The sequence below is a fragment of the Amblyraja radiata genome, chromosome 2 (assembly GCF_010909765.2).
Source record: "Amblyraja radiata isolate CabotCenter1 chromosome 2, sAmbRad1.1.pri, whole genome shotgun sequence".
In the NCBI taxonomy this organism is placed as follows: domain Eukaryota; kingdom Metazoa; phylum Chordata; class Chondrichthyes; order Rajiformes; family Rajidae; genus Amblyraja; species Amblyraja radiata.
This window is the reverse complement of record NC_045957.1, coordinates 145663017-145684804: the sequence shown is the minus strand read 5'-3', so window position 1 is coordinate 145684804 and position 21788 is coordinate 145663017. Positions and strand designations below refer to the sequence as shown.

Genomic DNA, 21788 nt, shown 5'->3' with positions numbered 1-21788 from the left:
GGAGTTCAGTGCTGGCAAATCCAGAAGGTAAACGTCATCCTAGACAAAACAGCCTGTTCGATCAGCATCATTACCCTAAGCAGCAGATACAGTCTGTACCAACTACAACGTGTGCTGCAGTTATCCACCTGTACTACAGCAATGGCACCTCCCACACCTGTGATTTCCACCAGTAAGAACACCAAAGGTCAAGCATATGGGAGTGCATCCATCAATTCACACTCCATCCATTCTGTTGAAAATACATTGCAAGTCTTTCATTTCACCATCTATCCAAGAACACAGAAAAGATGGAACAGAAATAGACCACCAGGTCTGTCAAGCTACCCATGCTATTCAATATGATTATGGCTGATCTATTCTGGCATCCTTTGAAAGATCAGACATGTACACCAAAGTCTTTGCTTTCAAATGTTTATCTTCCTCCCTTGAATATAATTAATAATTGAGCATCCATCACCCTGAGGAGTAGAGAATTCCAGAGATTCGCTACCCTCTGAAAGAATCTGAATTGCACTCTTTTACTTCAATAACAAAATGATCAAATTTTAGCCACATTTTTGCCTCATGGCTTTTGACAACAAACACTTAGTTGAGTGATCAAATAGTAAATATAATATCACCATGGAACAAGCTATCATCTTGGCTGCAAATGAAGGGTTGACTGGATTTGACCATTTTGTTAGGTGACCACTTTTTTTGTGGCATGATGTCAAGGATTCTTTTAAAACATCATGAGGGTAGTTTTATATATTCCATATACAGTGGCATTTGATTTATCAAATGAAGACTGAATACAAAACACGTAGACGTGTCCTGAAGTCAGTCTAAACAATATTCTATTCTCCTCCACACTCCCCTCCCCTTCTTCTCCCACACACTCCCTCTCCTGTGCCCCACCTGGACGAGCACCCATTGCTCTCCTCCCCCTCCACCCACATTCCTTTCTCTAGCTTCACAGCTCTGAACTCTTTAATCCTGTTGTCATACTCCTTTTGTTTTAATCTCTGCCTTTGTTCTAGCTATCTGCCAATCAGAAAAACCTCACCTGTGTTTACCATTTACTTGTCATGCTTTGTCTTGCCTCTTCTCTCTCCCTGCTTTCATTTCCTCCCACCCTACAATCAGACTGAAGAAGGGTCAGGACCTGAAACGTCACCTATTCATGTTCTCCTGAGATGCTGTCGGACCTACTGAGCTACTCCATCACTTTTTGTCCTTTATTCTAGACAATCTTAAATTTTAAAATAAAGGACTTGCATTTATTTTACATTATTCCCTTTGGAATTCATAGGTTTAGATTTATTGTCATGTGTACCAGTGATTCACCATCTTCTGCGAGAATAAATTCCCACACTTCAGTTTTAAATGATTGCTCCCTAGTCTTGTAACTATCTGCTAGTGGAAATATCTTAACATCATTTGTGTTGTGTGCCTCAGGAGCTGGTATATTTTAATAAGAGCACAAACATGGTTTTAATTTATTTACCACGTGATAGGACAAGCTTCTCATCCCAGGAATTAACTCAGTGCTATTTGGACAGTCACCAGTGCCAGCACGAGCTTTCTAAAATAAGAGTATCAAAACTGCACACTTCTCCAGGTGAAGCCTCACAAATACCCCTACTCTTGTACCAATATTTCTCTATTTCTAAGCTCCAAACCACCTTCAACAAAGGCTGCCATGTAATTTGCCTCCTGAACCATTGGCTGTACCTTTCTGCCAAATGTGTGCTATTAGTGCACACAAAATCCTGTGTAGTTCACTCATCTGCAATCTTACTCCACTTAGATAATTGTCTTAATTTCAATTCCGATTGAGTATATAACCTCCGCATTTTCCCTCATTAAACTCTATTTGCTAATTTTTATGTCCACTCAACCTATCTGTATCGTGCTGTAATATCCAAATATCCTCATGGCAATATGTCCTCCAAACTATCTTTATATAAAATTGCCTAACTTGAATATCCTAGACTCCCTTCCTCCAGGCCATTATTATGTATGGCAAATAACTGAGGACCAAAACTAATTGTAGAGGCAGTCCATAAATTCCATCTACCAGCCTAACAAAGAGACCTGTTCATTCTGATGGTCTTCTATGTGAACCAATATTCAACCCATGCTAACACTTTCTGTTTGTCCCCTTCCCCACAATATGTGTTTTTATCATGCATCAGCCTTTAAGTGGCAAGAAAACAAAATGCTGAAGGAATTCAGAAGATCAAACAACATCTGTGGAGATAAATGGACAGATGACGTTTTGGGTCGGGGTCCTTCTTAAAAAAAAAACACGTCCATTTTGTTCCACCGATGCTGCTGAACAGCTGAATTCCCCCAGAAATTCATTTTTTACTCGAGGTTCTAGAATCTGCATTCACTTGACATCAGCATGGCACTTATTTATATTATTTTTATTTATTTTTATTTTTATTATTTATTTCGAACAGAATAAAAGAATAAAAAGCAAGTGTGAAACAGCATACAAAAAACAAAACAAAAATATTTATAAAGTGTCATAAACAATATCTATAAATAAATAAAATCATATGTCTGAAAAGGAGCAGGAAGAAGCCAAAGCTTATTAATTCCCACCCCTTATTCAACTGCTTATAATTATCTTATACAAATTTAGCAGCTATATGTACACCATATGTACACCAGCCACTATATGTACACCAAATTATTTACATTTAAACACTAATCAAATATTTACAAAGCCATACAAAAAAAAAAAAAAAACCCTCATATGCTATTCAGTATCTTAGTCATATATACAACTTATATATATTGTCTTTCTTAAAATTCAAATACACCAGATTAACAGATTCTCGTGTGTCAACGCTGCTTGTCATAGCCTTGAACTCCAGCAAATGTGTCAAGCATGATGTACCTATAATAAAACCATATTGATTTGGTTTAATTACATTAAACTTATCTAAATGACTTGTTATTGCTTGGAAATAGACTTCATCATTTTGTCAACATCAGATTTTAGTTTCAAGATACAGCGAGGAAACAGGCCCTTCGGCCAAGCGAGACCGAGCCGACAAGCATTCCCGCATACTACACATACTGCTGTCATACACACACTAGGGTCAATTTCCAATTAACCCCCAAACTTGTATATCTTTGGAGTGTGGGATGATTCCGGAGAAAACCCACGCAGGTCACAGGGAGAACGTACAAACACCCTGCAGACAGGCACCCGTAGTCAGGATCAAACCAGGGTTTCTGGTGCTGCAAGGCAGCAATTGTATCACTGCGCCACTGTGCCGCACATGTTAGCTAACAGACCTATAATTTTAAAAACATGAAGAGCTGGAGTAACTTGGCTGGTTAGGAGTATCACTGGAGAAAATGGTTAGATGACATTTTGGGTTGTGACGTTTCAGATTGATTATGGTGGGGGGGGGGGGGGGGGGGGGGGGAGGGGAAAGAAAGCTGGAAGAGAGGAGGGACACCCATAGTATCCACTTGCCTTCCCTTGAATAATAGAAACATAGAAAAATAGGTGCAGGAGGAGGCCATTCGCCCTTCGAGCCAGTACCCTGCTTTTTCCCCATATCCCTTCATTCCTTTAGCCCTAAGAGCTAAATTAAACTCTTGAAAACATCCAGTGAAGTGGCTTTCACTGCCTTCTGTGGCAGAGAATTCCACAGATTCACAACTCTCTGGGTGAAAAATGTTTTCCTCGTCTCAGTCCTAAATGACCTACTCCTTATTCTTAAACTGGGACCCCTTGTTCTGGACTCTCCCAACATTCGGAACATTTTCCTGCATCTAGCCTGTCCAATCCTTGAAGAATTTTATATGTTTCTATAAGATATCCTCTCATCCTTCTAAATTCCAGTGAATACAGGCCCAGTCAACCCATTCTTTCATCATATGTCAGTCCTGCCATCCCGGGAATTAACCTGGTGAACCTACACTGCACTCCCTCAATAACAATAATGTCCTTCCTCAAATTAGGAGACCAAAATTGCACACAATACTCCAGGTGCATTCTCACCAGGGCCCTGTACAACTGCAGTAGGCCCTCCTTGCTCCTAAACTCAAATCCTCTCGCAATGAAGGCCAACATTCCATTAGCTTTCTTCACTGCCTGCTCTACCTGCATGCTTATTTCAGTGACTGATGTACAAGCACACCCAGGTATCGTTGCACTTCCACTTTTCCTAATCTGACACCATTCAGATAATAATCTGCCTTCCTGGTCTTGCCACCAAAGTGGATAACCTCACATTTATGCACATTATACTGCAGCTGCCATGCATCTGCCCACTCTGACCTATCCAAGTCACCCTGCAGCCTCAAAGCATCCTCATCGCATCTCACACTGCCACCCAACTTGGTGCCTTTGTCTATATATATTGTAAATAACCGGGGTTCGAAATTTATTTTACTTCCATGCTCATTTCTTGACTCGTGCGCAGGAGCGGTTTCACGTAACAAAAAATTATGATAAGAGCCATTTTCCAGGAAATGTGACTGCCGTCCCGGGTAACACGGGTTGCCTGTATATGAGGAATTACAAATTTATTTAGTAGGAATTATTGCAGAACACGTTTAATAGATCCCAACATTCAGATTTCTGGGAATATTCTGTCAAGTGCAAAGTTATACATTACAATTATGAATGTAGAAGTCTCCAAAAACACTCTCCTGTTGTGTCAAACACAATCTTCAACATAGAAAACTTTATGTACTCTGGAAAATTAAAGTGTACATCACATCTCTACCGGATGAGCTCAATGCATTCTATGCCCATTTTAATCAGGCAACCAAAGTTGCATCTTGGCTCGCCGCCCCAGGCCATCCACTCTGGCTCTGTACCATACATCTTGAAGGCAGAAGTCAGAATTGCTTTCACAAGGCTAAACTTGAAAAGTGGGTGGATAGAGTCCCTGGACAAGTTCTGAAATTGTGTGTCAATCAACTGGTCAGTCTGCCAATCACCTCTCACTTCAACAGTCTGCTGCCCACTTTTGTTTCAAGGAAATACAATACAATTATTTATTTTCATTTGAACCTCCAATGAAGTTCAAACGAAATCATCGTTATTCCATCGTTATATAAAGTGAAATGACCTGAGTTAATGACTGCTAGCCTGTTTATGTTCTAACATTGACTATAATGCTATTTATTTACTACGAGTCAGTTTACAACACCATAATAGCAAATAATTTAATCTCCAAATTACTGGACCTTGGCATTGGAACCTCTGTCTGCAACTGGCTTCTAGACTTCCTGACTTACAGACCTCAGTTGGTTAGAATTAGTCATAATATTTCCTGCATCCTGACTCTCCATACAGGTGCTCCTCAGGGTTGCGTTCTCAGTTCCTTTCCCTACTCCTAGATTGGGAACCTAGTGTCACAGTGTCAGGTCAACCTAGGCATTAGTGTCAGCAAGATGAAGGAGTTAGTTGACTTAAGGAATCGGGGAGCTGAACATAAACATGACCTCTTCAATGGAACTGATATGGAGACAGTCGACAGCTTCAAGTTACTGAGCACCTATATTGTTGGCAACCTAACCTTCACACTGGTGCAGTGATCAAGAAAGAGCATAAACATATTTACTTTCATACGCATCTTGGAAGATTCCGCATATCAACAAACATTCTTTTGATGTGCTACAGAATGTATTCTGATGGGATGAATCTCAGCCTGATATGGTAACTATTCAGATCTTGACCACCAGAATCTGCGGACAGTGGTGTCACTAATTCCTTCCATCCTTTCATCCAGTCCACCTTCACGGTGCCTAACATCAGGAAGGCTTGATGCATTATCAAGGATGCCTGTCATCCTGGTCAATCCCTTTTCTATCTTCTACCTTCTGGGAGAAGGGACAGGAGCTTGAAAGCGTGGACATCCACTTGAGAACAGTTTCTTTCCCACTACTATCATATGGCAATCACCTCTTTTACACCACCTTCTTGAAGGCCACGTTTTTTGCTTTTAACTCTACCTTGTTTCATTATTGTACTTCAATGTTTTTTTTGCATTACTTCGCATTGCACTACAATTTTGCTGTTATGTACTTGTTTTTTTTGTTGTTGCATATATCATTGCTGTATGTATACATTGTGATCTTCATGTGAACATGGAATTTTATTGCATCCTGGTGTATATGAAAGTAAACTAATCTGAATCTAGAGAAGCCTGTAATATCCAAAGCACTTCTCTCAGTTCTCTCAACTCACCAGTAGAAATCTCTGCATGCTGTCAAATTAAACTAGAATTTTATTTATTTATTCATGGTAAAAATCATAGCAGTGGGCAGGTGCTATAGACCTGCACGGGAAGGTAGATGCTCCTGCCCCCATGAGTCTCAGGCAGATGGGGAAGTGGGCTGCTGAAGGCCCTGCAACAACTTGGGGCTCTGCTGGACCGGGCACCGATCCATGAGGCCGAGCACATGGTGATGGGAAAACTCTGATTTAAAACCTCCACTGCCTTGTGGCCATATCCAGTCATGGAAAAGGCTCCAGGAGTAAACCTCAAGAAAATCCGGAGTCGGGGCCCCCTAGGCAGTTCGTTGTTGTCTACAACCTTGCTCTGGCAGCTCCTGCGATGCGCTGGTGCCAAACTAACAGGCTTGCATCCGACCACACATCATCTGCAAACTAGGATGCATCACCCATGGTCAGTCATGACCGAAGGGGGCCTACTACTAGTAAATAACAGTCTGAATATGCATTTGCAGTATAGTGCTTAGTAGTCAAAGGAATCAAATTTTGGGGACAATCAGCAGACTTAGTTCCCAAAGAACTGCGAGGTTATGCGACTCAAAATAGAATTTTCAACTAATAAGGAAATTTAGAAATATGACAAATAATGAAATGGTCATATTAATGCAGAGAACTGTGAAATTCCTGGTAGTATGAGCTACGTAATATGGGCCGCTGAGAACAAAGGAGGGGTGGTGTGCCGAGAACAGAGAGGGGCCCCCAAGAACAAAGGGAGGGCCGCTGAGAACTAAGGGGAAACTGGCAGAAGGAGCGCCAAGAACGAAGGAGGAACTGGTGGGGTGGGGCTGCTGTCACATGTTGTGGAAGGCAAAACAAAGCATTTCACTGCACCTAGGTACCCTAGGTTCATGTGATAATAAAGTATAATTCATACGATTTAATATTCTTAAAACGTTGCAGAACCAGACATTGCTGCATGAATGTTTGTTTTTACGTGATAGAATGTCGTTTGATACTCTTATAGCAAACCTGCCACCGCTGTATGGAACATTTTTTTTTCCTTAAGTCAGGTGGTAAAAAATAATATTTTGGGTGCAGCTGATCAAGTCCTTGTATTATTGTGCTAAAACTTGCATCCTCTTGTAATCATAACCTCATAATAAGAGCTATTGGGCCATTTTCTCTTCTGATCATTTATTGAAGGCTTCAAGTGACTATGATTTCTGACATTATCCAATCTCTCACTATTTGACCAGTATTCTGCTTTACTATATCAAATTGCATTCACATTGCCTTTGATCTGTCCTTACCCATTCAGGATGTCCCTTGAAGTCTCTTTTAAATGCTTACCTGACCCAATAATCCCACCTAGTCAACTTATTTGGAAATATGACATTTCAAACTCAGCCAAATCATTGGTTAAAAATTATGAATAGCTGATATGCCCCAGCCCCTGCATTTTCCCACTTCCACACTGCTTTATGTCCAATAACCAATTTTCAATTATGAATTTCCTCCCTCTTCAGCTCTTACTCCCCCCATTTGCCAATAGCCCCCCCCTCCACACACACACACACATACACACCTACCCACATCCACCTATCACTTGGCAAGCTTTGTCCTCCACCTCTCTTTTAACTTTCCCCCACCCCACTCCAATCAGTCTGAAGAAGAATCTTAACCTGAAACATTATCCATTCTCCCCACAGATGGTGCCTCCAGCACTGTTTTCTCAATCCATAATGGTATACCATGTTCTATCCTCGAAAATCAACCTCTACAGGATCTTATTGAAAGCCTTCCAGAAATCCAAATGCAAAAATCCACTGGCTCTCTCTTATGTATTTTGCCAATCACGTTTTTTAAAAGATTCAAAAGATTAGAGACAACAGAGTTCCCTTCCTGAGTACAGTTGACTACATTTAAAACAAATATTTTCTCAAGCAATATTCAAAAATGTATAGAACCCTTGAGATAACCAGAAGGTCCATATCCCCAAAGGTACCTTGCAAAATCTCTGGGATGTTGATCATCTAGTCCTTAGCATTTATCATCTTTCCAGCTCACAATGTATACAACATAGCACAGGCCTTTAATGGTTCAATGGATATTTATTGTCACATATGCAATTAAATATTACATAGTAAAATTAATTTTGCATATAATGCCAGCACCGCCATGATTGTTGTTATTTCATCGTTCAAATTCCTGGCCTGACCAGGTGTAGCGTTGGTGTCCTCCACCATGTGCTCGGCCTCATGGATCGGTGCCCGGTCCAGCAGAGCCCCAAGTTGTTGCAGGGCCTTCAGCAGCCCACTCCACCATCAAGGTACTGCACTGCCTCCCGCAGCCGATCTGCTTCCCAGCCCTCCATCCGAGTCCTTCCACCCTGGACGGGCGAACCGGGCCTCCAGGTGGGTTCCTGTCTGCGACATGGGTCCTCCTTTCGTGGAGGGCGAGTCGGGCCTACTGGGTGGGTCTTCGACCCGCTGGGGGGGGGGGGTCCCCGGCCCACAGTGGGCGAGTCAGTTCTACTGGGCGAGTTATCAGGCAGCAGCTCTGCGGGATACTCCTACTATGTGTGAGGGGCTCCCCGGGATACCAGCACACAATGCTTGCTGAACGATGCCAAGACTAACACCTACCTGCACAAAATCCTTATTCCTCCATTACCTGCACATCCATATGCCTGTCGAAAAGTTTCCTAAATGCCACTATTGTATCTGCCTCCACCCCACCCCCAGCAGCGCATTCTAGGCATGCACCACACCAGGACATTTCCATGTCCTCTATTGGCTTCCAAAAAAAACCCCTCAGGCCTCTTGCTATCTCTGTCAATTTTATAAGCCTTAGATTAAATACTAGCATTAATTTGTCTGATCTGTTACAATTGAACCACTTTTTTCCTATTGGGTTTTTGAGCCTGAAATAATGCAGCCAGTACATTTTTTCTCTTTAAATGCTGACCATTGCTTGTTTTCTATCATGTTTTTTAATATATTCTCTCAATCCTAATTTGCCAGACAACTCTCCTCTCATACCGCCATGGTTTTTCATACATTGGATTTATTACCTTGTTTACACATTGGGTATATAGTTCAATGTAGAGTTCAGTCATGCTTTGGTCATTCTGTCCCTCAAAGCTCCATATCAATCAACCCATTCTCATTCCATTAAACAACATTCAAATACCCTTAGTTGGTTCCTCAGCAGGGTCATCTTGAAATGAATCTCAAATGCATTCCATAATTTCATCTTCCACCTTTTATTACAGCAAATTTGACTTGTCGATCCGTTATGTAGGTTGAAGGCTCCTGTAATTACTCTTATCACCCCAGTTACACAAACTAAAGCTAATTTCCTGATTTGTATTGTTTCAGTATTACAGCTACTATTTAGCCTGTACGTAATCCCCATCAAGGTTTTCTTCACTCTGCTGTTTTGTAACTCAAACCAAATTGATTCTGATTCCGTATACATTTCAAGACCCTCCTCTATGTCTACAAAGCCCTCAATGGGCTTGCCCCCTCCTACATTAAAAGTCTTCTCACCCACCACTCCACCTCCAGGTCCCTCAGATCGGCCGACTTGGGGCTGCTGAATATCCCGCGGTCTAGGCATAAGCTTAGGGGCGACCGCGCCTTTGCGGTTGCAGCTCCTAGACTGTGGAACAGCATCCCCCTTCCCATCAGAACTGCCCCTCCATCGACTCTTTAAGTCAAGACTAAAATCTTATGCTGGCGTACTGTATAACCACATGGTATGCCAGCTGCTCTGCAGCGGACAGGAGATCCCTTCAAAGGGTCATCAACACCGCACAAAAAATCACTGGCTGCCCACTGCCTTCCCTGAAGGACATCTTCAGCTCTCGCTGCCTTGGTAGGGCAGCCAACATCCTGAAGGACCCTTCCCACCCTGGACACAACCTGTTCCACCTGCTGCCCTCTGGCAGACGGTACAGGTCTTTCAAAACTCGCACAAACACTCAGAGACAGCTTCTACCCCATAGCCATACGTGAACTTAACAATGCAAAATAAGAAATAACACTCACATTCAACTGAATGGATCTACCTCAGCTGCTATTGTTATTTATCTGTAATTTTTTTTAATTAAAAAAAAAAATATATATATATTTTTACCTTTTCTTATATATTTAAAATTGCTCTTGTGAATCGCACCGTGGGATTGACTTTTAAATTTTGTTGTACCATGTGCAATGACAATAAAGAGATTCATTCATTCATTCATTCATTATCTATACTCCCAAGCCTTTCCTGACGTCCACTGAGCGAGGGCTATATGTATATTTGTAATGTAGTTTGTTTGCTTATACTATTCTTATAACAAATGTAAAGCACTTTGGCCAACGAGAGTTGTTTTTTAAATGTGCTATATAAATAAATGTGACTTGACTGATTTTATACCATGATTAATCGGGGGCATTCAAAGATCTTGAACAGGCCTGGCACACAGCAAAGCTGTGAGTGTCAGCTGTCTTTCAAAATGTGGCCCTTGTGGCTAAAGGGATCAGGGGGTATGGAGAGAAGGCAGGTACGGGATACTGAGTTGGATGATCAGCCATGATCATATTGAATGGCGGTGCAGGCTCGAAGGGCCGAATGGCCTACTCCTGCACCTATTTTCTATGTATCTAAAAGCTTGCAGGCGTTTCTTGGATGTGATTGCTGTGGCTGGCCTGTGATCTGATTATGTCATTAGATAAATGTAAGGAGGAACTGCAGATGCTGGGTTAAACTGAAGATAGACACAAAAAGCTGGAGTAACTCAGTGGGGCAGGCAGCATTTCTTGAGAGAAGGAATGGGTGACGTTTCGGGTCGAGAAGAAGGGTCTCATCCTGATATGTCACCAATTTCTTCTCTCCAGAGATGCTGCCCGTCCTGCTGGGTTACTCCAGCTTTTTATGTCATTTGATAATATCATTTGATAACGTTCCTGCCTAGTTTTAGAATATCTCGTTGAGCAAGGTAGGTCTTATGGACCTGGTGTTAGTTGTTTTGGCACATTAGATGATTTGGGTAATAAATTCAGGTCCCTCATGGGAATTTTTTTGCTTTTTAAAAACTCAATATTAATACAACTTGTACCTCTAAATAACATGCCTTATTAAAAAATGTTCAAATTCTCAAATTTCAATACCAGGTATAACTTTGTCTACGAGTGCTAGCAAACATCGCATGTGCTAAATAGGATTTGGATTGACTGTATTGATGTGGTGGTTTGAGGGGGCAGTGAGTGGAGAATAGTGAGAAGATTAGAAATTGACCAAAGGTTGCTCTTCATGGCAAACACCTTCAGTTTTTACCTACTAGTAGCAGGTATAATAATTGAATACTGAACCGTTCTACCAACAGCAAGACAGCAGTCCTGAGATACCATCTACCTCGGTCTCTCGGACTATCTTTAATCAGACTATATTAGACTTTATGTTGTACTAAACGTTATTCCCTTTATCATGTATTTGTACACTGGATGGCTTGATCGTAATCTTGTATAGTCTCTCTGCTGACTGATTAGCATGCAACAAAAGCTTTTCACTGTACCTCAGTAAACATGACAATAAACTAAACTAAGCTAGTTGCTATCAAAGTTCATTAACTCCTTGAATCATGTTATTTTGTTGGTTATTCCAGTCTGCGATGAATGGATGATTTTCAATTTTATTAATGTGATAGACCTGAGGGGCCAAGTGGCCTACTCCTATATTCTAACAGGCTCTTGTTTCCTCTATTTCCTAACTCAATTCTAGAAATTGATGGGCAAGTCACTAAACAGTACTCATTTCTAACTATGCATGAGCAATGGCATGAAATAACCCATTTGTTAATTAAAAGCTTCTGTGTGACAGGATACCTAAGTTCGAATAATTATACAATGAGAGTAATTAAAGTTATAATTTGTAAGACAACCTTAAATTATTGCATAAAAGACTGCATAGAAGAACTGAATAAACTTGCAACAAATTAATGTGTCATGTAAGTATATTAATTAGCAATTTAGTATGGTTTATTGAAATTCATGGAATAAAATTGGACAGGTATTACACAAGACAATTTTTTCACACTTTGTAATGTTGTAATTAATATTGCAATTGTGGGAGGTGGTGGTAGAAAATAGACAATAGGTGCAGGAGTAGACCATTTGGCCCTTCGAGCCAGCACCGCCATTCAATATGATCATGGCTGATCATCCCCAATCAGTACCCCGTTCCTGCCTTCTCCCCATATCCCCTGACTCCGCTATTTTTAAGAGCCCTATCTAGCTCTCTCTTGAAAGCATCCAGAGAATCTGCCTCCACCACCCTCTGAGGCAGAGAATTCCACAGACTCACCACTCTCTGTGAGATAAAGTGTTTCCTTGTCTCCGTTCTAAATGGCTTACTCCTTATTCTTAAACTGTGGCCCCTGGTTCTGGTCTCCCCCAACATCGGGAACATGTTTCCTGCCTCTAGCATGCCCAAGCCCTTAACAATCTTATATGTCTCAATGAGATCCCCCTCATCCTTCTAAACTCCAGAGTGTACAAACCCAGCTGCTCCATTCTCTCAGCATATGACAGTCCCGCCATCCCGGGAATTAACCTTGTAAACCTACGCTGCACTCCCTCAATAGCAAGAATGTCCTTCCTCAAATTAGGGGACCAAAACTGCACACAATACTCCAGGTGTGGTCTCACTAGGGCTCTGTACAACTGCAGAAGGACCTCTTTGCTCCTATATTCGATTCCTCTTGTTATAAAGGCCAACATGCCATTCGCTTTCTTCACTGCCTGCTGTACCTGCATGCTTACTTTCATAGACTGATGTACAAGGACCCCCAGATCCCGTTGTACTTTCCCTTTTCCCAACTTGACGCCATTTAGATAGTAATCTGCCTTCCTGTTTTTGCTAAAGTGGATAACCTCACATTCATCCGCATTAAACTTCATCTGCCATGTATCTGCCCACTCCCCCAACCTGTCCAAGTCACCCTGCATTCTCATAACATCCTCCTCACAGTTCACACTGCCACCCAGCTTTGTGTCATCTGCAAATTTGCTAATGTTACTTTGAATCCCTTCATCCAAATCATTTTCCTAGTCACATCTTCAAAAAATTCCAGAAGATTAGTCAAGCATGATTTCCCCTTCGTAAATCCATGCTGACTCGGACCGATCCTGTTACTGCTATCCAAATGTTCGGCTATCTCATCTTTTATAATTGACTCCAGCATCTTCCCCACCACCGATGTCAGGCTAACTGGTCTATAATTCCCTGTTTTCTCTCTCCCGCCTTTCTTAAAAAGTGGGATAACATTAGCTACCCTCCAATCCACAGGAACTGATCCTAAGTCTATAGAACATTGGGAAATGGTGACCAATGTATCCACGATTTCTAGAGTCACTTCCTTAAGTATCCTGGTAATAATAAACTGTTCCATTTAACAATAACATCTTTATCCCTGTCTCCATCTCTTCAGCATGTGTGGAGTGAAAGTGAAGACTGTCTACCATTCCTACAATTGGTGCAAGAATACATTTTATCCTGTGGAAAGAAGACACTCTCTGAAGTACTGGAAAAAGTCTTCAAATCATTCAAGCCTGTAAGTATTAAATTATAGTATTCTTAAGATAAGTATACAGTGCAGTTGGTTAATTTTCCTTTTCCCCCCATTTTTTTAAGCCATTACATGTGGAATCAAAGGAATTTTGATTACGATCATTGATAGACACTGGTTATTTGGAGGAAGAATCTAGATGCTGCAGTAGATTACACATTTACCTTTCACGTGCAGTCCAAGGACTGTATGATTTAGAAAATTGCTTGCATTTTCTATTATCCTTGTTCTCTCCATCTTTGCATTCAACCCCTGATATTGTCAGGTGCTAATAATGGTGGTATTGTTGTGGTATGGTACAATGCCCTTTGGTTGAGATTTAATCATAACTGTTGACTCCTATGAATTATGGTTGTGTTAAACTTGATTTTGAATGATGTTGCGCCTTGTCGAAATGTACTTCTCTGTAGATCATCCAGTTGTGTTTCTAAACTTATCAAACGTAGCTTCTCCTTTAGATTCATAGATGTAGTTTTATAAATATTTGCACAATTTTTTGTTTCTGTCCTAAATTCTCCACTAAATGTATTAACTCCCAACAATCTCCCTCTTAATTTCTCTACATGCTCCCTCCATTATCTGTCCTTCAGTAAAGTAAATTTAAAAATTCAATAATGTGCTCATTGTGAGACATGGTATCTTTGTCAGATATGCCAGAATGGGATTACAATTGATCCAAAAAATCTATTATTGATCATGACATCTATTATTAAAAATCTATTATTGATCCGCAATTCCGTGTCCCTCACCATCTTCCAGTCCCGCCTCAAGACCCATCTCTTCACCTCTGCCTATCCTTAGCCCCACGTCCCCCTCCCTTTTCATCTGTGCTTGAATTGCCTCATATTGTGTTTTGAATTGAATTCTGTCTTTAATTTGTGTACTAGTCATGTCTACTATTTATTTCATTCCGCTTACATGTTTTTCCTCTACTTGCTAAATTTTTGTAAGGTGTCCTTGAGACTTTTGAAAGGCGCCCATAAATAAAATTTATTATTATTATTATTATGACATGTTGTAAAGTGTAGCTTTTGGTCTGGCCATGTTGATTTTTGCTATCTTGGATGAAATAAATGCTACTTTAAACTTTATTTGGTACAGGGATAAGATTGAGTTATTAGAACATAATACAGTACAACACAGGAACAGGCCGTTCGGCCCACAATGTCCATGCCAAACATGAATCCAAGTTAAACTAATCTCCTCTGCCTGCATATTATTCATATCCCTCCATTCCGTGCATTACATGTGCCTACCTATAAGACTCTTAAATATGCATCTGCCTCCCCCAACATGCATGGATGTTCCAGGCACCAACCGTACAAAGAAAAAACATTCTTACCTTAAAGTGATGCCCTCTGGTCTTTGACATTTCCACCCTGAGAAAAATATTCTGACTATCGACCGTATATGCCTTGCATAATTCTAGAAACAAGGAACCGCAGGTGGTACAAAATAAGACACAAAGTCCTGGAGAAAATCAGCAGGGCAGGTAACGTCTCTGGAGAATATGGGTAAGTGATGTTTTGGGTTGGACCTTTCCCTACAGGTTTTGACCTGAAATGTTACCTGTCCATGTTCTCCAAAGATGCTACCTGACCCACTGTCACGTGCCTTTTCCTCTCATAATTCTATCAGGTCCTTCAACCATCAGACGTTCTAGAGAAAACAATGCTGTTTGCCCAACCTCTCTTTATTGCTAATACCTTTTAATTGAGGCAACATTCTGGTAAACCCTGTCTGCAAAGTTTCGCCAAAGCCTCCAGATGCTTCCAGTAATAGGATGACCAAAATTACACACAATACTCCAAATGCCACCTAAACAAAGTCCTCTCAAGCTGCAACATGACTTCCTAATTCTTGTACTCAATGCACTGACCAAGATGCCCATCTAAGATAGTGCCTCAGCACTTCCCTTCAACAAAGCCCCCTAAGCCTAAGCCAAAGCACTTGCCCTCAATAAAGCATTTCACTTCAACGCAGCATCTCTCCCAACGCGGCTGGGAGAGTTGCTTTGCATTATTTCTCATGAGGAATAGATCTGAATGGGATTGGATTTTGAGCCTATTTTAAACAGATTAATGGGAGGTGATGTTGTCTGGAACAGGTGTACCCTAACACTAAGAACTTTAATTGGTTCTTGGGTTCCATAGAAGGACTTAAATGGAATGCCATAAAACATGAATGTTTAATTGTTGAAAGAAATTGCTTCGTATTATTGGCCTTTAATTTGCTCATGGAGAAAATGGGTCCTGCAAGAATCTAAAATATTGCTTGGTATTGCTTACCACAACTGTGCTTGGTAAATGATGCACATTATTAGAAATCCTTTAAATTAAATAAACTTAAATAGAGTGGTGGTAGGTGAAAACAAAGTTTGTTCATAGATTCATACGTTATAGATATAGCCCTTGAGCTCACCATGGCCATGCCAATCATCAAGTACCCACCTATAATAATCCCATTTCCCAGCACATGGTCTATAGCTGTCTTTGCCTTGGCTATTCAGTTGCTTGTTTAGATGCTTAAATGCTCATACGTTCATAAGTCATAATAGCAGTATTAGGCCATTCGGCCCATCGAGTCTACTCTGCCTCTTAATCATGGCTGATCTATATTTCCCTCTCAACCCCATTCTCCTGCTTTCTCCCCATAACCTTTAACACGCTCACTAATCAAGTACCTGTTAATTTCCGCGTTAAAAATACCTAAAGACTTGTCCTCCACAACCTTCTGTGGCACAAATTCACCACTCTTTGGCTAAAGAAACTCCTCCCCATCTCCTTTCTAAAGATATGTCCTTTTATTCTGAGGCTGTGCCCACTGGTCCTAGACTCTCCCACTAGTGGAAACATGTTCTTCACATTCACTCTATCCAGGCCTTTCATTATATGTGTCTATTTGCAATACTGGAGAGTTTTCGACGAACAAGATTAGTATTCACTTTTCTACACCAACACACTGTTCTTAACAAAAATCTACCCATCATGTGAAACCTTATAAATAGCGGATATAACTTAGATAACTTCAAGACCGAAAGTCAAAAACTTGTTTCATAAAAGACAATTTTTCATTGTTTTCCCATCATTTTGGACACCAAAAGTGTGACATTAGAAACTGTCACATTTAGTCATGAATATTTAATTCATAAATAAACTTCATATGGCCCCTCATACGTATACGTTTTGATAATGGGCTAGGGAAATACATCATCAATACCAGGAGAAAAATACATAACAAAAAGGTAATACAGTACAGTAAAGATCCCGTAATGGTCATTGTCCTTGGTGTCCATTGTCACAATGTCCGTTATCGGGGTCGGTACCTCCGTAAGTTGAACCACGGAGGAATTCCACAAACTCACCACTCTGTGAGTAAAAGTGTTTCCTCGTCTCCATGCTAAATGGCTTACTCCTTATGCTCCTGTCCCACTTAGTAAACCTGAACGGAAACCTCTGGAGACTTTGCGCCCCACCCAAGGTTCCCGGAGGTTGCAGGTGGTTGCCGGAGGTTGCAGGTAGTGGAAGCAGGTAGGGAGACTGACAAAAATCTCCGGGAACCGCACGGAAACCTTGGGTGAGGCGCAAAGTCTCCAGAGGTTTCCGTTCAGGTTTCCTAAGTGGGACAGGGGCATTATTCTTAAACTGTGGCCCCTGGTTGTGGACTCCCCCAACATCGGGAACATGTTTCCTGCCTCTAGCGTGTCCAAGCTCTTAACAATCTTATATGTTTAAATGAGATTTCCTCTCATCCTTCTAAACTCCAGAGTGTACAAGCCCAGCCGCTCCATTCCCTCAGCATATGACAGTCCCGCCATCCCGGGAATTAACCTAGTAAACCTACGCTGCACTCCCTCATTGCAAAAATGTCCTTCCTCAAATTAGGGGACCAAAACTGCACACAATACTCCAGGTGTGGTCTCACTAGGGCTCTGTACAACTGCAGAAGGAGTTGTTTATGCTTTGTTTGTGTTGCTGATATGTTAAATGGTCAGCAATTTTAGTATGAACTTTAGTTACTGCTGACTCTCGCTAGTGCTCAGATAAGGAAGCTACTTACAGTTTTTCCTTCCCACTAATATCCTCTTGCTTGTGAGGAGACATGTACTGTGGGTTATTTTGAGTACATGAAACAAATCAATACATGCCACTTGTCTATGTCGATTCCCCCAATGAATAATTTGGCTCAAACCAGAGTAAGCGCATACAGTTGTCTGTTGGGGATCTATACAATCTTTACATTGTGCATCTGACTGGCATTTCTGATAATTCTGTTGCATAGTAATTAAGATAAATAAATAGATAAATGCTATTTATTAGATTTTTTCTCCTTATTGAGAAACTTAGCAATTTCCTCAATAATTTAAATTTGGCTTCCGGCCGCCATGAGGCTGCTCACACACGACCTGCTGAGCTCACACGTCTGCGGCATCAAGAGCGGCTTCCCGCTCCTGCTGCAGGTGAGGGAGAGAGAATGAGGGAGGGGGAGAAAGAATGTGGGAGAGAGAATGTGGGATTGAGGGAGAGAGGGGAATGAGGGAGTGAGAGAAAGAGGGAGAGAGTGAATCAGGGAGAGAATGAGGGAGAGGAGAATGGAGAGAATGAGGAAAGAGAGGAGGAGAGAGGGGGAAGGGTGGAGAGGGCATGGAGGGGGAGAATGAGGGAGAGAATAGGAGAGAGAATGAGGGAGGAGGAGAGATGAGACGGTAGAGAGAGAGGAGGAGAGGAGAGAGAGGGGGGGGGGAATGAGGGAGAGAGAGGGGGAGGGAGGATAGGGGGAGAAAATGGGGGAGAGAGAGGAGGAGAAGGTAGAGAGAGAAAGAGAGAGGGGGAGGGGAATGAAGAGAGGGAATGAGGGAGGGAGAGAGGAGAGATCTTCTTCTTTTCGAGTCTTTGAAGCTGGTTGACTAAATGACAGTTTCCCATTCCTTTACACAGTCCTTTGCGTTTTTGTTGAACACTGCAAGATCCTTTGAGCTGCACTGGTTGGGTAGTAGGGGGCAGACAAGGCAGTGCTGCATTGTATGGTCCTCTTCTCCACATTCACAGGTGGTTTGGCCAGTTTCATAGCCCCATCTGGCCATGGCAGCTTTTGATCGCCCTGTTCCTGTTCTCAGGCGGTTGAGCGTCTTCCACTGGACCCATGGTGCTTCTGAGCCCGGAGGGAGGGCTTCAGAAGAGGAGAGATGATGAGTGAGGAAAGGAGAGGGGGAGGGAGATATAGAGGGGAGAGTTGGGGTGGCGGGAGAGGGGGATGAGGGAAATAGGAGGGGGACTATCTTTAAGAGGCTCTAGTTAGACAGAGTTAAAGATAGCAGAGTCAGGGGATATGGGGAGAAGGCAGGAATGGGGTGCTGATTGGGGATGATCAGCCATGATCACATTGAATGGTGGTGCTGGCTCGAAGGGCCGAATGTCCTACTCCTGCACATATTGTCTACTGTCTATTGTTTTTGGTTGTTGACTAACCCTGTACTTCATGTGCATAGTTGCTGGGTCTTCCAGACGTAGATGACGACGCATTTGAAGATTACAATGCTGATGTTGAAGAGGAGGAGCCTGAAGCAGACAGCCAGCACATGAGCGTCAGCCAACAATAAATGTGTGCAGAGCAAAGTCGGCTTGCATGAAGTTCAATTGTTTTATTGTTTCATCTTTTCAGCCTTTATTTGGATCAAGTTCAAATAACATACCTAAATTACATTAAATTTGTTCTGTACATTGCTTAATGTTCATAATTGTCTCATTGAAAACTTTAAAAAATGAGTCATGGTATGGAGGTAAATGTACTAAACTGCCTTTTGAGGAAAATAAAATTCACTGTATGGTCATACTTACATTGAGGAGATTTGCGGTGAGTATTTTAAGTTGGGCTTTTATTTAGATGGGGATTTTTTTGTTGTTGATTGATTTATCCATTAATTTCAATTTATGTGACTTTTAAGCAGCACTGGACAATTCCCTGCCAAAATACTCCAACGTCGTTAGGGATTTTTACTGGAAAAAAAGTATTATTAGATTAATAGATGGAATTGCTTAGATTATACAGCACTGAAATAGACCCAAATAGACTGTGCTGGTATTGTGTTCCATACATGCCCTACTTTATGTAAACCAGTCTGCATATCATTCATAAATTGTATTTCAAATACCCTCTTGATAAAATGTTTAAAGGATATTAATTGTGCTTATTTAAGTATAGTTGCCCAACAATAAATTTGAAACTAAGCAATCAGTTGTGATGTCCAGAGAGTAACTGTTTGATATAGATTTCTCTAAGTTTCCATCAGGTAGTTTTATAGTGATTATTTAAATTTAAATGTCCTTGAGGACACTTTAATTAAACTGCAACATTGACTTAGAATTGACATCTGCTTGCATAAACCGTTACATAGCAAAATCAAAAGAATGTGCTGTTAAGTAGAAGCTTGAGGACATTACTATTTTCTGCTACGGCTGTACCTATTGCAGATACTCTATGCTGTACTGCATTAATTATTGCTTGCTTTTAATGCACTGCGGTTTGTTGGGTACTTTACTGTTTTACTTCCTGAGCATCTTAGACAAATTTACAGCTTTGACATTCCCAGTTGTAGATCAAAAATTGCACCGTCTTTAGCTCTTTGTGAATGTGTGTTAATAGAAGGAGCTGTAAACTTGCTTTTAGTTGGAGGAGGACAGTACTGTGTATGAAAGAATTACAAAGGTAACACTCATTGAATAATGAATGTTTTATTTGGTATGTTGTAAGTGGTAAATTGTATTGTATGTGGCCTGTGGATCCTTTGTACTGTATGTCAATATTATAAAACAGAATGGCTTGTGTAATCCTAGAACATTTGAGATTGCAAAACAAAAACGTGATGTTTTAAGATGCCTTTTAATGAGCTGATGGTTTAAAGCAAGTCGGTGTATTCCTTTGCCTGCAGTTAGTTATTGACTTGGGTAAGGCAGGCTATAGATAGCAGCAGTGTTTAATGTAAATATTCTGTTCTACAGTATATGTACTGTACAGATAATCAAAGTAAAAGCTTGGTCTGTACTTTGTGAAGCAGTACCCAGTGTTTTAATGTTATGACAGTTAAGTATCTGGTATTTTGCATTGCAAAGGAGGGAGTATACTGTTGATAGCTGTTGATTTGCACCTCAATGCATGGCTGGTTGATATAGGAGGTATTTTAATTTCTGTAGTTTATAAAAAATACTTTATAGTTGATGTGTCCTGGTCTTTTGCAATCTGCAGCACTTCATTTATAGATACCTCAATGCTTTTGTTGACCTATCAGTCTGGGTATAAAAAAAGTTTAAAAATAAATTGAACCAATCAATTTCTAATATAAATTAGCCTCTTAAACCTTTAAAATTATATTGGATTTAATAAAATATAGTATTATCTTTCCTTTCACATTAAAGCATTACTTTAATGTATTTAGACTCAATTTGTAAAGCACATGTTTATTTGTTTTAATAGTTATGATGGTTAACAAACGGCTACTGTAATACATGCTCAACACTAAATATGCTGAAAATAAATTATTCAAACATTGCTTTCTCTGAACTCTTAATATGTAAAATGTTCACTCAAATCGTCAATTAAAAAAAAAAAATCCTTGTTACTGTTTGGTGAACAGCTGTAAAATAATGACAAAACTTAGTGAGACATCTGTTCTGACTTTCAATTATCTGTCTACAATAATGAATAGTTAGGGAAAAGAAATCAGTCCAGTCAATTTAACTAGCTACTTGGGCAGTAGGATCAAGATTTCTCCAAACCATCTGTGGAGAAATTCTGCTATGTATCTCTTCCCACCAGGTAAAATTGTAGTATATTCTTGTGTAAGAAGGAACCGTAGATGCTGGTTTAAGCCGAAGATAGACACAAAAAGCTGTAGTAACTCAGCGGAACAGGCAGCATCTCTGGAGAACGGTTTCGAGCCGAAACGTCGCCCATTCCTTCTCCAGAGATGCTGCCTGT

General features: G+C 40.8%; 1 protein-coding gene across 1 annotated transcript in view; it reads left to right on the top strand.

The window, feature by feature from the left end:
* The window catches only part of mturn (maturin, neural progenitor differentiation regulator homolog), a 28288-nt gene extending 6928 nt beyond the window's left edge, over positions 1–21360 (top strand). Inside the window, exons 2-3 of the mRNA XM_033016867.1 lie at positions 13677–13799; positions 19303–21360. Coding sequence (XP_032872758.1) covers positions 13677–13799; positions 19303–19413 — 234 coding nt within the window. The 3' untranslated portion in view covers positions 19414–21360. The remainder of the gene's footprint in view (positions 1–13676; positions 13800–19302) is intronic.
* Positions 21361–21788: the final 428 nt, after the last annotated feature.